The sequence below is a fragment of the Lycium ferocissimum genome, chromosome 7 (assembly GCF_029784015.1).
Source record: "Lycium ferocissimum isolate CSIRO_LF1 chromosome 7, AGI_CSIRO_Lferr_CH_V1, whole genome shotgun sequence".
NCBI classification, from domain to species: domain Eukaryota; kingdom Viridiplantae; phylum Streptophyta; class Magnoliopsida; order Solanales; family Solanaceae; genus Lycium; species Lycium ferocissimum.
The window spans coordinates 3,632,653-3,653,059 of record NC_081348.1 but is presented as its reverse complement, the minus strand read 5'-3'; the positions used below and the strand labels follow the sequence as shown (position 1 = coordinate 3,653,059).

Sequence of the window (20,407 nt, the reverse complement as noted above, 5' to 3'; positions counted from 1 at the left end):
TGCATACTAATAGGGATTTTCCATTAAACATGACGATATTGTCATTAATACTCTATACATGCAATAATAACTATATCCAGAGTTTTAGAAACACGCAAACACATGATCTTGAAAGAAATTCCCCATGTGAAGAATAATTGAAGGAGTTACTGTAAAGTAAGAACCAGAAACAGACGTGTCGAGCAAATTGACTCAATCACTTCAAGCGTAATAGGACTCAAATTGTTAAGACCCCACGGCGGTTGAGTGTATATATAATCTCCTCATATAGTTTTGGACAATCTTCATAACTTGAACTAGCTTTTGTGGTTGAGTTAGGCCCAACATCCATTTTCTCAACATGGTATCAAAGTTAGACGGATCCTTGATGTTGAACTACCCAATGTTGGGCCACCTATATTATACTATTCCATGCTCTAGATATTCAGTCTTGTGTGCACAGGGAAGGGAAGTTAGAATCCACATGGGGCTAAGTATATGGGTTGTATCCTCCTTGAAAGGTCTTGGACAATTCTCATTACTTGAGCTAAATTTTGAAGTGAGCTAGACCCAGTGTCAGGTTTCTCAACTAATTTATTCCAAAACATTTAACCTACTACGTCTTCGGTCTAGAAATATTTTGACTTATTTCGCTACATGAATTTTTTTACCTCCAACTACAAAAACTAAAAACTAATCCAGAATAATTAAAAGTATTATAAACTAATACCGACTATATAAACTAATTTTTCAAAACAATCTATAAATTAATACTTTTTTAATAACCGAGAAATCCCCGAGGGCCAGTGGTGCACGGTTCAGAAATCAGTGAATAATGGGCCCCCCTCTACCCTTCTTCACTTAAATACCATGCTTTTGTCTATAGCAAGGTTGAACCAGCGACGTGCACCTATCCCACACATCATGTGATGCGCTCTTACCACTAGACCAAAGCTCTGGGGCTAAATTTAATATAGTACTAATTTATACTATTTCAAACTTGACATAACACTGTTTCATCTAACTACTTCACCTTTTCACATTTTAAACTATTGCTTTCTCCGTTCAGATTACATTAGAACTAATTTACCCGAGGTTATTAAAAGTAATAAAATATGAAGAAGTATAATGTTGGGTTGGTTGAAAAGTGTAAGACAATAGCTTGAAATGTGAAAAAGCGGAACGGGCAGCTAGTACGATGTCAAAGAAAGCTTGAAAGAATATAACATGCAATTAGTTTATAGGAAATTGAATTGTTGTATACAAAAATTTTTTGCAGCTAAGAATAATTCGAGCCTTTTGTGATGACAAAAAGGGTCAAGTTTTATAGGAATGGAAGAGGATTTAACTCTTTCTACCAAAGTCAACATAACAAAAAACTTGACGTTTTACTCATAAAATGCCACAAAGGGAGGAGATAAATTTTGGGATGGACAGAGTACCCATTAACAAAATAAAAAGCCATATTAAGCTTAGTTTTGGTGTTTGAAGACTTATTTCTTGACAAGGTAAATTGGAAAAGCACAAGAATGCTATTGATCAAGAAAGCATTAGAGTTTCATAAAAACTCAGGATACGCATCATTTCAGGCTTTGTTAGTGAGGAGATAAGTTTCAGCCAGGAACCATAAAATTGCTGTCAGGTAGGAAGTATGCCACAGTTGATTTGAATAACCAAACTTTTTCTGGACCAAAAACAAATCTACACATTTTCTCAATAGCACGATTTTGACTTGATACCATGCTCAAAGAAACAGGAATTCAGTCCAGAAACATGAAAGGTGCAAATAGATCAGAAGACTCTCAAACAATGATTTTCGTGTTTCTCTAGTTGCTAGTTATTAGAGTATAGTCCCTCTGACTAAACTTGCGCATATGAACAATTTGAGCTTCCGAGAATGATTACCAACATATAATATGCAGACAACAATTACTAACTCTGCTTCTCTTATGCAGGCATGGAAATTGCTGCATTAAAGAACAGTTTTTGCCTTGCAACCATCAGAAGATGAAAAATGTTTTAATAGCAGAGCCTTCAGACATATGAAAGGATATTGTTCGCGCCATCCCTTTTCATTGGCATGCTCAATGCGCTTTTGTAACAAGGGAATTTCTCTCTCAATCCTCTGTAGCCAAATCAAAACATGAGATAGAGTCAAAAACAGATAGACATGACAAAAAATGATGATGAACAACATAGTAGCAAATTTTTATACAGTAACAAGCAACTACATGAGTAACAAATCATGCAACATCCTTCAGAAGAGTGACAAGTGCAATCCCGCGTGCTTCTGCGGAAAAGTTCAAATACCACCACGGCACATTTTAAGCATGGTTGCATATGGACAAGAAGGGGTTGCTCAGATGCTAAGCAACCTCCACCTCCAACCCGAAGGTTGTGGGTTCGAGTCACCAAGGGAGCAAAAGGGGGAAGCTCCTGGGGGAGGGGTTAAAAAAAAATGCCCAGTAGCAACAGATCTTTGGAATTTCTTCTTCTCTATTTTTGGACTGAGTTGGGTGTAGCCTCAGTCGATTAAAGATGCCTATGAAAGCTGGAGTTTTTGCAGAGTTGATAAAGCCATCAAGAAGATCTGAAGGATGATCTCAGCTACTATCTTTTGGTGCTTATGGAATGAAAGATATGGCAGATGTTTTGATGGAATTTCAACTCCAACATACACTTCGAGAAATGGATATTTTATTTCATTATTGTCAGAGAAAAAGATAATCTATGGAGACATTGTCACAGAGTTTGTAAAGTCGAATCAACTTGCACATATATTCAGTCTCTTGTCGATATCCGAATTAGTTACATATGTAGCAAGCTCGGCACACACGATATGCACCAGTTTGAGGGGAAGATTTAAGAATATCTGAGGGGAATTTTTAAGGATATTATGACATTAATGTAAATGTATTGTAGAATCAATAGGAATTAATTAGGGTAACCTTGATTTTCTTCCTCTATAACAGGTGATGTACCTCATAGAAACAACCAAAGCTTGAGGGAATAATCAATATAAGTATTCTCTCAATTATTTTTCAGTATTCCTTGTCTCACACAGTTTCCAAAAGGGTTGTTGTGGACTACTCTATCCATAAACTTAAGGTTTTCGGCTGGATGCAACTGCCACAGCAACTGCACAATTTACTTACTATCTCCCACTCCAATATTTCATCGGTAATCTCTACGTATTCATGGTCGACAGTCCCTTGTCCCATTAACATAATTTTACTGTATCAGACCAACAACATACCCAGTGAAATCCCACAAAGTGGGGACTGTATCAGACCAAAAACGAAAAGTCTGCGAGCCAAGTAATTTTTCATAGTAATTGCAAAGGTCATCAGAGGTTTGGGGAACTACAGAAGCGGAGATGGGTGTCAAAGTAGTCTCCCCAGGAGGGTTTTTGACAGCTAGAGAGTGGATTGGACCACGACAGGTTATGTGGAATAAAGAAAAATCTCCATCTGTCAACATGTTGGACTATTTTAGAATGGTTGAAAGAGGAAATATATGATGTGAATACGTGTAGAACAGAACAAACATTGATCTACTGAGAAATTCAGACAATGCTGAAAAAACTTGAGTTCTTTCCCCCATCACTTTTGATACTAGGCAGAGTATAAACTATGAGAGACGAGTAGAAAGTTTAAGAATGCATTGGTGCAACTTCTCAGCTCTTATGTATTCATACATGCAATGTGATATTATTACAATAATCCTAGTCCAATTGATTCCTAATCATAAATAATCTACTATTTCCCCTGGGCTTGGTTCAAGTGACAAAAGTTGAGGGGTTTGCGACTTGGGTCACACCGTCACAGGTTTGAGCCCTGCATCATGATGTGAACTAGCCTGTATTTAAGTGGAGAAGGGTAGAGGGGCCGGCCCATTACCCTAAGTTCTGAAGATTGTGGTTGGTCCTAAAGTTGGTCCCGGACGAACTTCTAAGTCATAACAAAACAAATGATAACAATAATAAAACAATAATAATAATTTACTGAAGCTGGCCGAGGGTCTACGGAAACAGCCTCTCTACCCCACAAAGGTAGGGGTAAGGTCTACATACACCCCACCCTCTCCAAATCCCACTTATGGGATCACACTGGGTATGTTGTTGTTGTTTGGTTTTGTTAGAATATGAATAGGAATAGAATTTGTATATAGCATCCTACGTGGAAAAATATTATAATGAACTGTCTATAAATAGGACTCAATGTAATAAAGTAGATACACAATTCAATAATATTTTCTCCCATAATTTCTCACATGGTATCAGAGCTTTCGTGAGAAACCTCCGGGACAGAAAAAAATGTCAGTCCGCGCATCTTTCCGGTGACTTTCAGATCTGCCCTGCACCATCTCTCTCGCCACCAGTATTTTGCATTAAGTAAAACCACCACAAGGTGCAGCCTGCTATCAAACCCCAAGAAGCTGCTCCGGCAGAACCTCAGTGACGCACCCTCACACGCTTCTCAAAGTTCCGACACCGGCGGCTGGCCTGCGGGCCGGCGCGTAAGAGAGTTTCCGGCAACTGTTTTGATTAATTCATTTTCCTGTTGAGATCAACCAGGGATTCCAAGCCAAGCCATACCAATTTCTTCAATTTCTGATCACTTCTAATTTTTCCGGCAAGCCCAACAACTTCCAACCACAGATCCGGCGAGTCCAGCAGATTCCAACGACAGATCTGGTTCCTTGGAGCTGTTTCGAGCCAGATTTGCCAGCTTTTGTCAACTTCTGGCACATTAAGATTCAATTTTCCAGCGAAATCTGTTTCATCTTTTCCCTTTTGGTAAGATTTTCTTAAAGTTTTGAGTCATGTCTCTCAGATTTGATGTTTTTAATTCCAGAAATAAGGGAACTGGAAGTTCAAGCCCTATGATCACTTCAGAATAGTTAATGGGAAGTTCAAACTATTTAGCTTGGGCTTCCTCGATTGATTTGTAGTGCAAGGCCAAGGTGTCGCGAAAGGCTAGTGTGGTTGATGAAAAGGCAAGGCTAGTGAGGTAGATGAAAAGGCCAAAGCACAGTGGGAGAAGGCTGACGCTCAATTATGTAGTCTCATGTGGCGATCTATTGATGCTAAGTTGATGCCTTGTTTCGGTGCTTCCAGACATGATAGTCAGTTTGGGAAAAGGCTCGCGCTTTATACGCTAATGACATATATCGGATGACCAACTTAAAGAAACAAAAATCATATATGTTTACTTACTTGGGACAGGTACAGGCAGTCAGGGAGGAATTTGAGAGGTTGATGCTAGTCACTACGAAAGTTGGAAAATAACAGCAAAGACATATGTTGTTTCTAGTTTCTTACACTTACTGGACGTCCTACTAACCTTGATTTGGTGCATGATAAGATTTTGGCTAGTCCAACAGCTCCTACAATTGATGAACTTTCTCTCGATTGCTATGCCTCCTAATCACACAGTGGTCTCATCACCAACCGTTGACTCCTCTATTCTCACATCTCAAACCACAGAGAATCGAACATCTCAATCTATGGAGAATCGACGAAAAGGTCATTTTGAAATATCTCGATCTAAGTGTAGTTATTGTCATAGGCTTGGACATACTCGTAACATGTGCTATTCTATACATGGTTAACCACCCCAGAATGCACATGTTGCTCAGACTGACACTGCAGGAAATCAGAGTTTTTCTTTATTTGACGAGGAATATAATGAGTTATGCAGTATCGAGCAAGTAAGCACAGATCTCCACAAAAAGCCCCGGGTTCTCAACCTAATACTTTTGTTGCTGGTAATTCTTTTGCTTGTGTTTCACAATCTAGTACCCTTGGACCGTGGATCGTGGCCTCAGGCGCTTCTGATCATATTTCTAGTAACAAATCACTTTTGTCAAATACTGTTTATTCACAGTCTCTTCCTCTTGTTACTTTAGCCAATATGGTCCAAACAAAACCAAAAGGAGTTGGACAAGCTAATCCCCTATCCTCTATCACTCCAAACTCTGTTGTTTATGTTCTTGTTTGTCCTTTCAATCTCGCATACGCCAGTCGTTTGACGTGTGCCCTAAATTGTGCCATAATGTTTCTTAATGATTCTCTTGTTATGCAGGACCGTAGTACCGGAAAAATAATTGGTGCAAGGCACGAATCACAAGGCCTCTACTATCTTACTTCTTCTAATTCCTCCACAGCATGCCTCGTTACAGATCCTCTAGGCCTAATTCACAGACATTTGGGACATCCGAGTTTATTCAAGCTACAGAGGATGGTGTCTAATTTGTCTAGTCTATCCACGTTAGACTGTGAGTCGTGTCAACTGGGGAAACGCCCGCACTACCTTTCCACAAAGTGCTGAGAGTCGTGCAGAGTCTGTTTTTTCATTAGTTCATTCTAATATTTTGGGTCCTAGTAGAGTCTGTTTTTTCATTAGTTCATTCTAATTTTTGGGTCCTAGTAGAGTCAGTTCAGCCTTAGGATTTCATTATTTTGTTAATTTCATTCATGATGTACCTGAATTTTCTTGATGAATGATCGCCCGGAGTTATTTTCTATATTCAAGGGCTTTTATGCTGAAATACAAAATTAATTTGGTGTTTCTATTCGTACTTTTCGTAGTGATAATGCCTTAAAATACTTATCCTCCCAGTTTTTGCAGTTTATGACTCACCAAAGAACTATTCATTAGACATCTTGTTCATACACCCCTCAGAAAAATGGGATAGCAGAAAGGAAGAATAGGCGCTCGCACTCTTCTCATTGAATCTCACGTTCCGCTGCGTTTTTTGGGCGATCAGTCCTCACGTCTTGCTATTTAATTAATCAAGCGCCCCCAGAATCAGATTCCTTATTCTGTATTGTTTCCTCAGTCAGCTCTATACTCTCTACCCCTCGTGCCTTTGGGAGCACATATTTTGTTGATAATGTAGCTTCGGTGACAGATAAATTAGCCACTCGTGCTCTTAAATGTGTCTTTCTTGTCTTCCTCCGTTGTCAAAATCACCTCTCTAGTAGCTAATCACGTGAAAAAGCATACCTTCCTCAGCACCTTAGGCTAAGTTGCGCGGACTCTCCATTTTTGGTGCCGATCCCGTCTCGACCCGGGTCTGGAGCAGGAGCTGAAGCGGATACGTCCGGGATACGCTCAACCAAGTTTGGACACTTTGACCAGAGTCCATGGACAAATTTGGGGGAAAACTGAGATTTTGATTTGCCAAAACTAAAGATAAAACAGATTTAAGATAAGGGAAATGACATACCTTCAATACTATAGTACTTTTGTCTTGTTTTTGCTACTTTGTGTTTCAGAGAAACCAAGAATTTTACTTCTTATATACATGTAGGAAATGTCACAATTTCCCAACGAACTAAGTGAATCTTTTTTTGGCCCATCCGCCGCATCCCAAAGAAAATTTCTTTGCAACCTTGGCCACTTACCTACACAGAAGTAGGTGTGCTGAACAGGGACATGCAATATTGTCAAAGGCGCGGTTAGGCCCTGAAGCGAAGCGCAAAACATGTTGCGCGCTTCGCCTCGCTTGATGAGTGATTCTGTGTCGTCATCAAAGCTCTAAGGCATACTTTTACTTGCCAATGAGTGCAATCCTGGAGACGAGACACTAAGCAATTGATACTTCACTGTATCATTTTATTTCAATTTCTTTGTCCATTTATTTGTTATTCATGCTTATGATTATTAATCTTGGACTACACATACATGTTTATATTTTTTTCCATTAGCGCCTTTTTTCATTAAAGCTCACGCTTTATTTGCGCTTAGCGCTTAAAGCCTCAGAGGACCTTAGAGCTCTTTTTGCGCTTTTCGCTTTTGATATCACTGATATGTAGGGATACTCGACAAAGTGTTCTTAATAAGCATTTCCTTGCCTCCTTTGGACAAGTAACTTTTCTGCTAACCGCTTCTCTACCCTCTGAATAACTGGTTTCCAAACAACGAGATCCTTGTTCGATGCGCCTACAGGTAACCAAGGTAGGTAGTAGGAGCATACCTACCCTGCATTGCAAACCTTGGGCAAGCATGTCAATGTTATCCACGGCGCCAACGGGTATGAACTCGCATTTTCTGATGTTGGTTTTAAGTCCTGACACCACCTGGAGTAGGGTCTTAACACATACACAGAATTATTGACATGAATTTACATTAAGGGAAAACACCTAAGCTGGCAATAAGGGTTCAAGAGCTGCATATAATAAGCATAGTGTAGATAGATTTTCACAAACCATTTCTTCAAGAAAATAAGTTCCAGGCTTCCAGCTCAAAAAAAATGCAGTTAACAAGGACAACCAGACAAAAAGACTCAGTGCAGAATCCAAACTTACATGCTTGGTGATATCCTTGTGCAGAACTTGCGCTTTTGACTCAAGCTCCAACTGCCAAGAAGTGGGTAAATGAATTACCAACTTGAAAACAAAATTATGACATTAAAGAAAAACAGGGCATTGTGTTACCAATCTGAAGAACAAAGTTATAATGTAATACACATAACTCAAAATGAAAGTAAATCTTAACCTGTTGTACTAACAAGTCAAGAATACTTAACATTTTATCTTTCCCACATAAGAATAAAAGAATAGGACCAGATTACTAAGTATTATCATAGTTCAACACAGAGGCCATGCAAAAATCCAAGCTGAATATTCAAACCAAAGTTACTAGAATAACAAATCATTGAAAGAGCGTCAACATCCAGTCTAGAAGAATACAGTAGCTGACAACTTATGAAGTTCCAATTGTGGAATACATTATTGAATATTCCTCTGAGCCTAAGAAGCGCCAGAAGTAACAACCAGAATAAATTCAGTTTCGTTTTTGCCACATATACTGCCATATAATTACAACAGCAGTGGTGTGAAGCAGAAATGACACAGTAGATAGAGGTTAGAAGCTAACTATTAGTTTCTTAAAGAAAAGAAGAAAGCTAGTCAAGATGAAGAGATACGCCTACTCAAGACAATATTATACACAATTATCTCCATGTCTTTTCAATTATATATAGGCTGTCCAAGTTATCATCCCCCGAAAAGTCTATAATATCATAGCACAGAAAACCTGGAGTTTTCATGGAGAAAAAAAGATTCTTCAGCCTTTAACAAATCGTGGATTTCATCCTCTCCTTAGGAATCAATAATATCTTTTTTATTTGGTTAACAATATCTACCTCAGAGGGAGGAAGCTGAATCTTTTCACAAGTCGGACTTAGATTCTCTACCAAATACAGGATCGAGAAAAAAATATCCATAATCAATTCGGCTACAGCTTAAGGAACCTTGTAGAGATGCCTTTGTTATTAAGTCAAGCAAATTGCACCAAGAAAAAAATAGAGATATGCAGACATGACTTAAGATAATCAGCTTTGTCTGTATTCAATAATTCTTGATTCCAGGTATATCTAAGTGATAATCAGATTTCGAGCATAACAGAAGTGAAGAAAGAAAAGTTTAGAAATAGAGAACGATGGTAGGCTATGAAACAGTAATATATCAACTTTGAGAAGAAAGGGACGTCACAAGCAAATGAAAATAGGAGATGCAAACAAAGGAAGAAGAAAATATAAAAAGGGCAGGAGGGTTTGATTTAAGTGGAGAAGGGTAGAGGGTGGGCCCATTTTCCACCGAGTTTCGAACCATGCGCCATTGCCCTCGGGGATGTCTCGGTTATCAAGATAAATTGTAGAATCAAAAACTTGCTGGTGCTTAAGATGTCTTACAACAGTGGGCCTCTTGAGCACACCAGCTTTTATTCTTTCACGCAAATCCTCACATTCTTCCTGCCAAGAAAACAAGAAATTCTTACTAAAGAGGAAAACAAATACAATTTTGGACCAATGAACCAGACTAATGATTGTATACAGCAAGTGTTCATACAGAAGAAAAGCTTTTTAATTTTTGCACATAAAGATTTTAGACCTATATTTTATTTTATTTTGTGTATGTGTATGTACATATATGTGAGTCAGGATAAAGAAGAAGGGTTGCGGTGGATTGACACCCACTATATGAGGATGGTTTGATTATGTAAATATACACAAGGATACACCCACGCTAAGTATACATATACATTCTATACACTCCTTCCTGCTAGTTACATTGTTCTCTTACCAGAGCCAGTCTATACCAACTTTTACATTAAGACTGTACACAGATTAATTTCCTTTTCAACAATAACATTTAAAACTTCAGAAACTATATAACTTACAAAAATATCTACAGTAAAATCTTGGTCAAATATTATGTTGAATTCTCAAGGGCCACTGGTATATTTTATTTTATTTTTTAAACTGGTAACTGTTGGGACAGTGGTATATTTAGGTATAACCGTACAAGTAATGTGGATAGGTTTCTTTTGAAGTAGAACAGAAAAATCTAATCATAATCAAAGGCAAACTAGATTTCTGCAGTCGTAAGAAGTTATTTATATAAGACTACTCTATATCTCAGAGCCTCTGTTCTGAAGAAATTGACAAATACACTCTATCCAAATACACCAAGCAGTTGTACAAATATGAAATATGTACATGCGAAATATAGAGTAGTTATAGTAGTAGCATATTTAGTATATCCAAAATGTATTGTAATTCATCTATACTACTTTTGTTATTCAGCTGCTGAGAGACAAAACTCAAGAATATAAAGAGATAACTAAATGAGTAACGAATACCAAACAAACCTATCAAGATCAATCCAAATTAAGATCGTGGTTTTGTTAAAGATTGGAGAACAAAAAAAACATGAGGTGATGAAAGAGTTTCTCACACCAAACCATCTAGGTTGTCCAAACAATCAGAAGAAACTTTATTAATAAAATGCAAGTTACTGCACTCAAGGGTATGACCTAATGGTCAATGAAGTGAGACAATATCACAGGAGACCGTGGTTCAATTCCAGAGAAGGCAAGACACTGCTAGGTGATTTCTTTTCATTTGCTTAAGCCTTGGTTGGCCGAGTTGCTCGGTACCTATATGGCTGGGAGGTGGCACTTACCGGGTGGCATAGCGCCATAGTCAAGTTCACATAAAGTGGCTTGGACACCACCATTATTGAAAAATATTAAAAAAAAAAAAAATGATAAGTATAACAACAACAACAATTTCATTTTTTCAAAAAAAAAAAAATAATAATAACAACAACAACAAATATATTATTAAAATAATAATCTATATTATATTAAAAGCACGGAGGGCCTTAGAAATGTTGTTTGAACTTATTGCCCTTCATTAAAAGACTCTACAATAGAAAAAATTGTCATTTACCATTTTCCTAAGAAAGAGAAAATACAATTAACAGAAGGAATATGGATCCCAAACTTAGTGGGATACATCTTCAGTGCAGTGTTGTCAAAGGCGCGCTTAAGCCTTGAAGCGAGGCTCAAAAAATGTTGAGGGCTTCGCTTCGCTTTATGTGCGCTTCAGTGTCATCATAAAAGCTCTAAGACATACTTTTCCTTGTCAATGAGCCTCTCTTGATGAGGTGACACTAGATAATTGATATTTCACTTTATCATAATGTTTTTACAATTTCTTTGTCCATATATTTGTTATATTCATGCTTATTGTTTGTGCTTTGCGCGTAAAGCCCCAGGTGACCTTAGAGCTTTTTTGCGCTTTTCGCTTTTGATAACATTGCTTCAGTGTAAAAAAGGAAAAAAAAATTAAAGTAAATTGAGTCCTTTCTTAGTTAGTAGTTAAAAGGATCAGACAATTTAGACAAAATATGGAAAGAAGTAACATTACTAATTATATGTTGCATAAAATCTCCATATAATAGTATTCTTCCTTTATTTTTATTTTATAATGGTAACTCGTATATTGAAAAAAGGCACTAGGTTTGTGCCAGAACCATAGATACAGAGAAATAGGACAGCAGATCCAACTATGAAATCCTAACAGTTACAAAGCACCTATCAGATCTATTAAGGATACTGCCTCCACAAAACATTCTTTACACCAAAATTCTTCTTTTATTAATTGCAAGAAAAAGGTCAGTTGATTTCTTCTCAAATTTGGAGACTTAAAGACGCAGCCGTCTATATAAGCGTTCTGGGGAAATCTATTCTTGGCTATTTTGTTTTGTTTCATAGTTTGTTTTGGTTTGATTTAGGTTTAACTTTTTATTTTTTTCTTTGTTCTTTGTAGTATATTTCCATGAATTAATATCCAACAATACCTTGAGCTTTCAATTTCAGAACTCTGCAGAAAACCTTTGCTAAATTTCTTGCTTATGCTCGCCTTGCTTTTATTGGCAATCTAAAGGGTCAGCTGGTCAGGTATGCCTTTATGATCATTTAGAGTTCTAAGAATTTTTTGCTTATGATGTGGTTTCTCATTTATAATAATATGGAGTGCAATTTGCTTTGTAAACATGTTGAAATTATCTTTTTCCGTAAACTTGTTAAAATTGTCTAAACCCGTTGCTTCTTTCATTATTTGTAATATATGTCTCTCTATGTCTATTTATGTGTGTGTGTTCCTCAATATATTTTTGAGATAGCAACTAAAAATAAATTAGAGAAATAATGACCAGTGGAGATGTTAAAGATCTACTAGTTAAGAGAAAAGGACGTTAATAGCATGTCCTTGAATAAATTCAATGACAAGTAAGCAAGTTAAATTGAAGAATATTCTTATCCTTAGCGAAATATCATTTGCCTTTTTTACCTTTTAAAAACAGATTTTACATTGGACAAAAGGATAATTTAAATTACTTTCCTAATATTTTAGGACTTTAAAATCAACTAAACTTTTGTATATTAAATCTTTCGTTATAAAATTAGGTAAGAGTCCTAACATTTAAACATTTTAAAATTGATTAAAATGTTACATATATATATATATATATATATATATATATATATATATTATTTCTTGATTTAAACTATATAACATATGGAAATTCATATATAATGGAATAAAGAGGTAGCTTTACCACTGTTTAAAAAAAAAGAAAAAAAAAAGTTAGCTTTACCAGTGACGAGGATCCAAATTAATATGAAAACGCATACTTTAATTGTTGTTTAATTTGTTTTCATAAAAATTTTCCTATTCTTTTGGACCATAATCTCCCAATATAAACTTATAATGACAATTAAATATTTGAAATGAACTAATATAAAGAATCTGAACAAAGAAGAAGAAGATTATTTCCTTTAATATTGAGAAAACAAAACTAAGTCTTTGAATTAATTAATTAGCAAAAGAATCCAATTCAATTATTTTTAGGATTCATCATATAAGTACAATAATTATGTTTTAGGTTGAGTAAACTCTGAAGATGCATAAATTTATTTTCATAAAAGTGAATTGGCGATAAAAGAAATCAACAAATAGGGCATAACCGGTTATCATATTGTATTAAGAGTCAAATTGATAATAACACAAATTTTTGAAGCAATAAAGATGAAACAATAGAAGTCCAAATATGTTCTAAATGGATTGTTATTGATTAGAGTTCTTTCTTTTTCATTGTTTTCCAACAAGTGCCAGCTCCTAATTTTTTTATGTGTTAATTTGCTCGTTGTAAGACATTAACTTTATATTACTCAGTTTTTAGACTTTATATAGTACTTATTAATTATTTGAGGAGATATAGAGCCAACCTCTTCTTTACCAAATATTTAAAAGATCAAAAGATTCAACTTTTTAATTTGTGTTATTACGATTTTTGATGAATCGTGATTAAAGTTTTTTTTGTGCATTATATTAAAAGATTATTGTTTTAAATATTAATTTAACCATAATCGCTAGGCTACACGTGTTATTTACTAATTTTCTCATAAACACTAATAATAAATATTTCCTTTCATAATAGTCATTTACTTATTTTCCTAATATTTAGGACTTTGAAATTAACTAAAATGTTGTTTATTAAATTGTTCTTTGTTTGATATCCAAATATTTAGGAGTTTGAGATAAATTAAAACTTTACCTTATATAAATTCTTTTCTTATTTGAACTATGTAACATAATTAGAATTCTTTCATGTTACTAATTTAGAACATATTTAATATAATTCACAAAGCACGTACAAATATGTCATGATTTATATTTGTATTCAACTATACATGCGAGTTTTATCATTTTATATGTTTAAAATTAAACTACACATGGTTGCACTAACATGAAAAATGAATACATGTTAGAAAACGAAATGGAGAAAAACATATATAATATGTTTACTAGAAAACAATTTGTAAATAATATAGCTGTAAGTTAATAGAGGAGAACTTAAATGGGCAAGAACGCCAAAACGATAGAAAATAGCAAATATGGGAGTAGAAAGAGGTAAACTGGAATACTGGAAAAGATATAATTTAAAAAATTTAATATTAGTTCTCCCACTTCAAATTAAAAAAAAAAAAAAAAAAAATTTAACAAAACTAAGTAATTCGTCAATATGTATCAATAAAATTTCAAATGTCTAAAGTAGACAAAACTTACCACGAGTTGATGATCACTAAAAAGGAGCAATGAGAAAGAACATAAAAAAAGAGAGTCTAACTATATATAGTGACATTCAAGAACGTATAGAATTCTTATAGAACATGGAGAAAAAACACGAAGCCCCAAAATAAAATGTTGAGAGGTAGAAAAAAATGCAAAAAGATTCAAAAAATGATAAAATCAAAAGAGTCAACTAAAAATGTTCGTATAGAATTTGTATGGAATAACTCATAATTACAGTTAAATATTTAAATTTTGGGATCAACTAATATCATGAATTTGAACTAATAAAAACTAAATTATTTCTTTTGATGTGGTGAACAAACATTAAAATTTTGAACTAACTAATTAACAAAAGATTTCAATTTTATTCTTTTTTCAAATTCCTCACATTAGTAAATCTATTTTCAATTTGACAAAATTCTCAAGTATATAAATTTGTTAAATAATAAAAATATTAGTCGTGAAATAAATTAGAAATAAAGCAAAATCGATTGTAGTATAATGTTAAATCATAAATGTCAAATTGGTAAAATGCAAATTTAAAATAACGAGGATGAAATAGTAGAAAATAAATATATTCTAAATGAATTGTCATTATCTTTTTCTTACACTTATTCTAACAAATGAAAACTATCAATATTCTTTTATATACTAACTTATTTCACTACTAAATAAACATGAACTATCGAGGAAAAGTTAAACAGCAAAATTTCGCTAATTCTATTTAGCGAAGGATTAGTAACGAATTATCAAAAAAATTCTAGCTACGAGCAATTTAGCGACGGATTAACGACGAAGTTCGTAACTAAGTCAAATTTTTTTCATTGTACTGTTTGTCATCAAATGAGGTACACGCTTTCGTCACGCGCAAAGCACGTACACTGAAACTAGTAATAATAATAAAGATAAAGTGCAAGCAAGTAATTTCCTAGTTTTGATCAATAACTAAGCATCTTCTGGTGCATGCCTTGACCTTTGATTAGAATACAGTTCTAGAAATCATCATTTTTCTTTTTTGTGAAAATTAAAAACCACTCAGATATTTTGCTAAAGGAAGTCTCAGAATTACCATAATCCATCCCAAGAGGGGGCAGAGAAAGGAGTAATTTCCGATCAGAGCCATCAAACACTATAATTGACCATGTATACAGTTAACAGTTGCTTACCTCAGAAAAATCATCATTGGATAAGGAAGATATTGGAATGTCTTTCATCAAATTTGAAAGTTGAAGGTGAATTTCAAAAGCAGCATTGCTGGTTGCCGAAACCTTTTTCACACCTGCGAAGCATTCAGCTTTATAATGAAAGAAACAAGCAGGCCAGACAATATGACTTAATGGAAAAGACAACATTCATTCACCCCTTTTACGGCCTTCTTCAACTATGCACACTCTAAGAAACGCAAACATAATAAGACATAATTCAATATTGCCTTGATCATCAAAGTTTCTGGTAAACCACATATTTTAGGATTCGTAATTAGGCAAACAGCATTTGCTGGGAGTAGCTAATTGCTTCTGTTGCCCTTGGATATTCTTGGGAATTCCACAAAGGAACAATGATGTTGAAAAGGGGAAGAGAGAGAATGGCATTAAGAGGAGATAGCCTCTTTTAGAAGTATATCCTGAGACAATTTAAAGAACCATAAACAGAAGCAAGCATTTAGATTATACAAAGTTTTCCCTCTTGGTAGGCAAGCAATTTTTTATTTTTATTTTTTTTGATAAGGTAAATTTTATTAAAAGGTACCAAGGTGGTACAGAATTACAACAAGAACAGCCCCTGCCATACCAAGGAAACTACAAACCCCCTATCTCCTCTAGGAGATTTGTATATTGCTCCATATTTTCCATAACTTGTCTTTTACACCAAAAATACAAATTTAATAAGCATCTATTCTTAGTCCTAGACACGTGCTGCCTTTTCCCTTCAAAGCAAGCCTGTTCCTTTCCAGCCATATTGTCCAGAACACACAGAGAAATTGTTCTCCAAACTAGTTTTTGAGCTTTACCCATCCCTTAGTGTTGCCATGAATCCAACAGGCTCTTCACACTAGAAGGCATTGCCCACTTGACACCATGTAAATTTAGAACAAGCTCCCAGCAGTCTTGCTACTTCGCAATGAATGAATAGATGATTGAGTGTTTCTGCCTCTTCTTCACACATGTAGCACCTATTACAAAGTGTGATTCCTTTCTTCTGCAAGTTTTCCTGAGTTGAACACGCTTCCCTTGCTGCAATCCAGCCAAAACAAGCTATTTTAATAGGTGCTGTTGATTTCCATATCGCTTTCCGTGGCCAATCTGGTTGATCGCCCCCTTGTTGATTTTGTAGCAGCTTGTAACAACTATTAACTGTAAAGATACCGTCATTGTTTGCTGTCCAGATTAAAGAGTCTCTCTTGTTATCTTCCAGACTAACAGTGTCCACCAATTGCATCAGTTGAGCAAAATCATCAACTTCCCAATCATTGAGACCCCTCCTTAAAAATCAACTGCCAACCAGTGCTTGAGTAGAATTCTGATACACTTCTACTATTGTTTGTGGAGCAGTTATACATAGAAGGAAATTTTGATCGAAAACTCACTTCCCAGCCATATATCTGACCAAAATTTAATATGATTACCATTCCCCAATTTCAGTTTCACGAATTGACTGTATTCACTCCATAACTTACTAATTGTGGCTCCCCCCCCCCCCCCCTTGAAGAAGACTGAACCACGCGAGGAGCCCATATGTCCTTCTTACCATACTATGCATCAATCAACTGTTTCCACAATCTATTGCTGTTATCATTGTATCTCCAGAGCCATTTAAATAGTAGGCTTTTGTTATGCAACTTCAGATTCCTCACTCCTAGTCCCCCTCCTTTCTTTCCTTTGATTACCTCCTGCCATCTGACCAAATGGAATTTTTTTGTTATCCGCATTGCCTTCCACAGGAATTTGTTTCTCTTAGTATTCAACTTTTTCTCTATTGTTGTTGGCATTTTAAAGAGTCACATCAAATAAGTTGGAATACCATCCAACATACTATTGATCAATGTAAGTCTACCCCCAAAAGATAAATATTGTCGCTTCCATGGTACCAATTTTCTACTACACCTATCCAGGACCCCCTGCCACAACCTTGAATCATTCTTATTTGCTCCAAGTGGTAGTCCTAAATAAGTGGTTGGTAACTGCTCTACCTTAACATCCTATAACACCTGCCAGCTCATCAATACAATGTTCAGTACTAATACTAAACACGCTACTCTTTGCCAAGTTTGCTTTCAAACCCGACACAGCCTCAAAAGCTAGTAGTGCTCCTCTGAGATGTAGCAGTTGATCTTTTTCAGCTTCACAAAGTATCAAGGTATCATCCGCATAGAGAATATGAGAGACATTCAGTTCTTCCCTTTCATTTCTTCTAGCCTTCAGTCCTCTGATCCATCCGAAGTGTTCTGCCTTCTTAAGCATGCTACTTAAGATTTCCACCATCAACAACAATAGGTAGGGAGATAGGGGATCCCCTTGTCTGAGCCTCCTATGTGATTTGAAGTATCCCTGCGGACTCCCATTATTTTATTTTTTTTTATTTTTTTTTTTTATTGATATCAAGTAAAAGTATCTTCATTCATAAACATTGCCACAACGGCAGTATACAAAGGGTATACCAAAAGATCAAGAATCTACAAATTATGATTCTCTACAAACTCCACCCACTCCTCTATACAACTAGGAACTTTCTGTTTACACCAAAAGTAAATAAGAGAGCGAAGACTACTCCTCAACTGAGAAAAACTCAACTCTGCTCCTTCAAAAGCTCTCCTATTTCTCCCATTCCATATGACCCACATTAACGCAAGCGGTATCACGTTCCAAGCCCTTCATCTTCTCCTCCTCTGGCTCTTCCAATTGAACATCAAATCTTTCACAGTTCTTGGCATTACCCAAAATGCATGAAACCACCTAAACAAATCCCACCATAACCTCATGGTAAACCCGCAATGTAGAAGAAGGTGATCAACGTCCTCGCCCATCTCCTCGCACATGTAACACCAGCTGACGCAAACAACCTTCGGCCTTCTAAGATTTTCCACTGTCAAAATCACCCCTCTAGAGGCTAGCCAAGCGAAAAAACACACTTTTCTCGGCACACTTGAAATCCATTAATTTAAACTGAGAAGCTAACTGTGGATATGCAAAATTTTATCCACCCAGTCCATTTCTCTCCAAAATTCATTTGTTTCATCACATTTAACAAACATGACCAATTCACATGATCATACGCCTTTTCCAGATCAAGTTTGCAAGCAACCCCTTTAATCATCCTCTTAAATAAGTATTCCAGACATTCATTACCAACCATAGCAGCATCAGCAATTTGCCTGCCTTTCACAAAGGCATTCTGATTATCTGATATCAGTTTTCCAATCACCTTCTTTAGTCTTTCAGCCAACAATTTTGCACTTATTTTATAGACACTTCCGAACAAGCTAATAGGTCTAAAGTCTTTCACTTCCACTGCCCCCTTCTTTTTAGGAATAAGAGCAATAAAAGTTGAATTAGTGCTCTTGGAAAAGGTACTCTCCTGATAGAATCACTCCACTGCTTTCCAGACATCCTCCTTGACAATGTTCCAACATTTTAAAAAAAAGAACATATTGAAGCCATCCGGCCCAGGTGCTTTATCCGCTTAGAATAGCTTGACTACTCTTTCCACCTCCTCAATAGAAAAAGGCCTTTGAATCCATTCTTTCTCGTCCTCCGTTAGTTTTTCCAACTCCGCTTCCTCCCACAATGGTCTCCAACTTTCAGATTCAACAAACAGCTTCTCATAGAAATTCAGTACATGATCTTTGATAAGTTTCTCATTTTCCACCAACTCCCCTTCTATCAACATTTTGTCGATACTATTGAATCTCTTGTGTGCATTTGCCTGTCTATGAAAGAACTTGGTTTTTTCGTCACCTTGTTCAATCCACAAACACCTCGACTTTTGTCTCCAACTAATCTCCTCTTCAATGGCAATTTCATCCAGTTCTTTAATGATAGAGATTCTATCAGATTCCTCTTGTTCATTGTTTTGGTCGTATGTGCTTTCCTGATCCATTCTCTCCAACCTGGACATAGCCCTAGCTTTCATTTCCTCCAAGTTCCCAAAAACTTCTTTATTCCGCTTTTTCAGGTCATTTTTTAGCAGCTTCAATTTTCTTGCTAAAATCATATCAGGGCTTCCTTGAATTGAATATGAATTCCACCAGTTTTCCACTAGCTTAATAAAATCCTTGTGCTCACACCACGTGTTTTCAAACTTAAAATAGCCGCCTTTCCCTTTACTACAATCTCCACACTCCAAAATAATGGGACAATGATCTACACGTACAGAAGTCTCAGAACATATATCCCAATCACAAGTGTCGGTCATTTTACAAAGTTACCTTTACACTAACAATTTTGGTTTCCTTGGCCAATCAATATAAATAGATGGAAACACAACATATCTGATGAAAAAACAAAGCAGTCTCTACAGAATGGAAGAATAGAATGGAAGAATAGTGATGATAATTGTGAAATTAACTCCTCCCACCGACAGTTAGTGGGGAAGTAGTTCAACAACTATGCAGCAAATAGATAGAAATCTAGCTAGTCCATTCACTATTTTACCACCCTATGGTTTTTGCAGCAAACCATATCCATACTCAAGACGTTGCAGAGTTGAGAGTGTCAAACTGAATATAAAAAAAGTAACGAAACAAAACGCAAAAGGTCTTTCCCAACAAATGCCCTAAAGATGTGATCACTAGACTACTTAATCAGCAAAGTACATAAAATCGTCTCCACCGGCAATATGATATATATCATAGGTGGCGATAAGGGCAATAATAATGGCACCTTATCAAAGAAACAAACCAACGGCAACTTCAAATGGCAGTTTCCATAATTAATTCCTTCCCAGGATGAAAATACCTCCGTAGTTTCCTTTTTAGCATGCCAAGAGAAAAAGGAAA

General features: G+C 35.8%; 1 protein-coding gene across 3 annotated transcripts in view; it reads right to left on the bottom strand.

The window, feature by feature from the left end:
• LOC132063126 (uncharacterized protein At5g08430) overlaps positions 1-20,407 on the bottom strand; it is a 41,004-nt gene that overhangs the window by 6,588 nt on the left and 14,009 nt on the right. For 2 of the 3 annotated variants that reach the window (XM_059455562.1, XM_059455560.1), the window contains exons 4-7: positions 15,579-15,691; positions 9,682-9,741; positions 8,294-8,344; positions 2,034-2,104 (exon numbers count right to left, since the gene is read on the bottom strand). In XM_059455562.1, coding sequence (XP_059311545.1) covers positions 2,034-2,104; positions 8,294-8,344; positions 9,682-9,741; positions 15,579-15,691 — 295 coding nt within the window. The remainder of the gene's footprint in view (positions 1-2,033; positions 2,105-8,293; positions 8,345-9,681; positions 9,742-15,578; positions 15,692-20,407) is intronic. The other variant, XM_059455563.1, reaches the window with a different exon arrangement.